Here is a 2716-nt window from a genome sequence, read left to right as displayed (position 1 = left end):
ACTCACTAATATATAGCCTATCTCTCTCTTTCTCTCTCTCTCTGTTTGTATATGTGGATTTTCTTTGTTTGTGTCTGTGTTTTTCAATGTACAAAGATGACTTATCTACTCAATGAAAAGAGACCAATAAAATAACTACCAGACTATTGGTATTGATGTGATTTCACTTCAAACACAACCCCTTAAAGAGACACAATCCAATGACTGAAATCAGTAAAACAAATGTGGCGATTTGATCAAATGGTACTTAGAGTGCAAGGCCACATGTTTTATGCCTTTTTAGCTTGATGTTTCATGGTTTTGAGTTCAAATCCAGTTGCAGATGACTTTGCCTCTTTGAGTCAATAAAATAATGTGCTGAGAGGATTTATCAGTCTACTATTTTATTGTTCTCTATAAGAAAGGATTTATGGAACACTTAACATCCATTTTCCATGCTGGTTGGATGGCTTGAAAGGAACTAGCAAGGCCAGGGGCTGCACCAGGTACCATAGTCTATTTTGGCATGGTTTCTATGGCCGGATGTCCTTCTTAATGCCAACCACTTTACAGTGTACTGGATGCCTTTTACATGGCACCATCACCAGATACCAAAGATATGTATAATAAAAAGTTTTTAAAACATGAACATTCCAGATTATTTCTAGACATAGATTAAATATCTAGGACTTCATTATCCAATGTATCCTACCAATTCTAAGATGATGCAGAGTGACATGAGAGCAATTTTATGCTTAGTTGCAGCAGACTAAGTAATCACATAGAAACTGCTTTGGCACAGACACTAAAAGACTGGATTACTGTATTTTCTGGCATATAAAGTTGAATTTTTCATGCCACAATTTACAGCCAGAAAAGGTAGGTTGACTGTTACACTAATATGATTTTGAAGTATCAAAAACTCCATGTGAAATGCAGTAGGATTTGAAAAGTAGTGGTGATGTTTGAATGTTTACACTTCATGTTTACACTATATTCTATGTTGACTTGAATACCAGAAAATATGGTAGATCTTTTATGTCAACTAGTTTTCTGTCTCTGAATTTTAAATCCAAATATTATAATTTTATCTGGCTGAATTTTGCTCCTCGTGTAGACAACTAAATGTCAGTAATACAATAATACACTGTAGTCAAATCAAAAGAAAATATCCTACTTTTTGTCTGAGTGAAATAATCATTCACTTCAATAACAAATGGAACACTTAACCACTTTATGAACATGTAAAAGAGATATGCAAGATATAGTATTTCAAATAAATATGTAGGATACTTACTACTTCTAATCCATGTTTGGCATAAAGGTACTGTCTGAGATCCTGACATGACCACTTGCAGCCTTTCTCTGGATCATAATCCGGAGCAGTCTTCTGGATGGCAACATTTGTTAAATGAATAACTTTGTAGTTAAGGAAGAGAAACAAACAATAATCATCATAGCTGTCATCACCACCACCACCACTACTGCCATCAATACCATCATCATCATCATTATCATCATCATCACTACCACTAAAAGAAATGAAGAAATTATTAAGTCAATTGACACCAGTGATGACAACAACAATAACGATGCTGGACACCACCAACAACAACAACAATGTTGCCAAAGATGATGATGATGATGGTGGTAGTGGTGGTGGCAGCGATGATGATGATGATGATGACAATGACGACAGTGACAAGGGATGTAGGAGGAGGAAGGAATGGGGAGGACAATGACAGCAATGATGATGACATTGATGATGATGACATTGATGATGATGAACTATAAATAAACAAAAGTTAAAAATAAAGGAGAATTTTTTGTCATTGAAAGGATACAGCTATCACTTATGGCATCCAAAGAATACCGTGTGTTAGAGAATCGAGCAAATCCATTCCTGTAAATCCAAATTTTTAAAGGTGCAATCTAGAAATAAAAATCAATTTTATTTATCTTCACATTATAAAGTACTTAAAATAGTTGAGTTTATACAGTATAAATTGTTAGAAAATATTCAAATCCTGTTGCATGAAAGGTATACATTTCCAGAAAAAAGACATGGTTATGTTTTGAGAAAACAATGAAATTATTTCTAGAAAAATTATCTTCTGACATCTTATCTTTATATTTAACAAATGAAATAGAAGAAAACAAAAATGTTTGAATTATTTCGAAACATATGTGAAAGCAATAATAACATTCCATTGAGATTATCACCAACACATCATCATTATGATAACTATAATGATTTTATTAATGAACTAAATGCCTTTCAGTATTTAAATTTCTATCTGCATCCTTCTGAGTTCAAACCATATTGTAATCAACTGTGATAGGCCATTAAAAAAAAAAACACATACACCAGACTGTTCATTAAGAAAATCAAAGGAAATTATGTATAAAAAAAAATATTGTTATTATTATATCTCTTTTATACTTTTGGTCTGGCACATGTTATACTGACCCTATACCAAAAGAGCAAGCTATATCCAATGGCCAAAGGTTCTTTGGGCCATTTCTTTTCTTTCAACTTTCTAATATTATTATTATTATTATTATTATTATTATTATTATTATTATTATTATTCAAGGTAGTGAGCTAGTAGAAGCATTAACATGCCAGGTGAAATGCTTAGCAATATTTCATCTGCCGCTATGTTTTGAGTTCAAATTCCACCAAGGTCGACTTTGCTTTCATCCTTTCGGGGTCGATAAATTAAGTACCAGTAGA

The 2716-nt window shown here is 32.7% G+C and overlaps 1 protein-coding gene across 1 annotated transcript in view; it reads right to left on the bottom strand.

The window, feature by feature from the left end:
• The window catches only part of LOC106872258 (probable tubulin polyglutamylase TTLL9), a 57500-nt gene that overhangs the window by 10511 nt on the left and 44273 nt on the right, over positions 1-2716 (bottom strand). Inside the window, exons 10-11 of the mRNA XM_052967190.1 lie at positions 1824-1911; positions 1277-1398 (exon numbers count right to left, since the gene is read on the bottom strand). Coding sequence (XP_052823150.1) covers positions 1277-1398; positions 1824-1911 — 210 coding nt within the window. The remainder of the gene's footprint in view (positions 1-1276; positions 1399-1823; positions 1912-2716) is intronic.

The sequence above is a fragment of the Octopus bimaculoides genome, chromosome 1 (genome assembly GCF_001194135.2).
Source record: "Octopus bimaculoides isolate UCB-OBI-ISO-001 chromosome 1, ASM119413v2, whole genome shotgun sequence".
Taxonomy (NCBI): Eukaryota; Metazoa; Mollusca; class Cephalopoda; order Octopoda; family Octopodidae; genus Octopus; species Octopus bimaculoides.
Note: the sequence above shows the minus strand (reverse complement) of the source record. Positions and strands in the feature narration are given on the sequence as shown.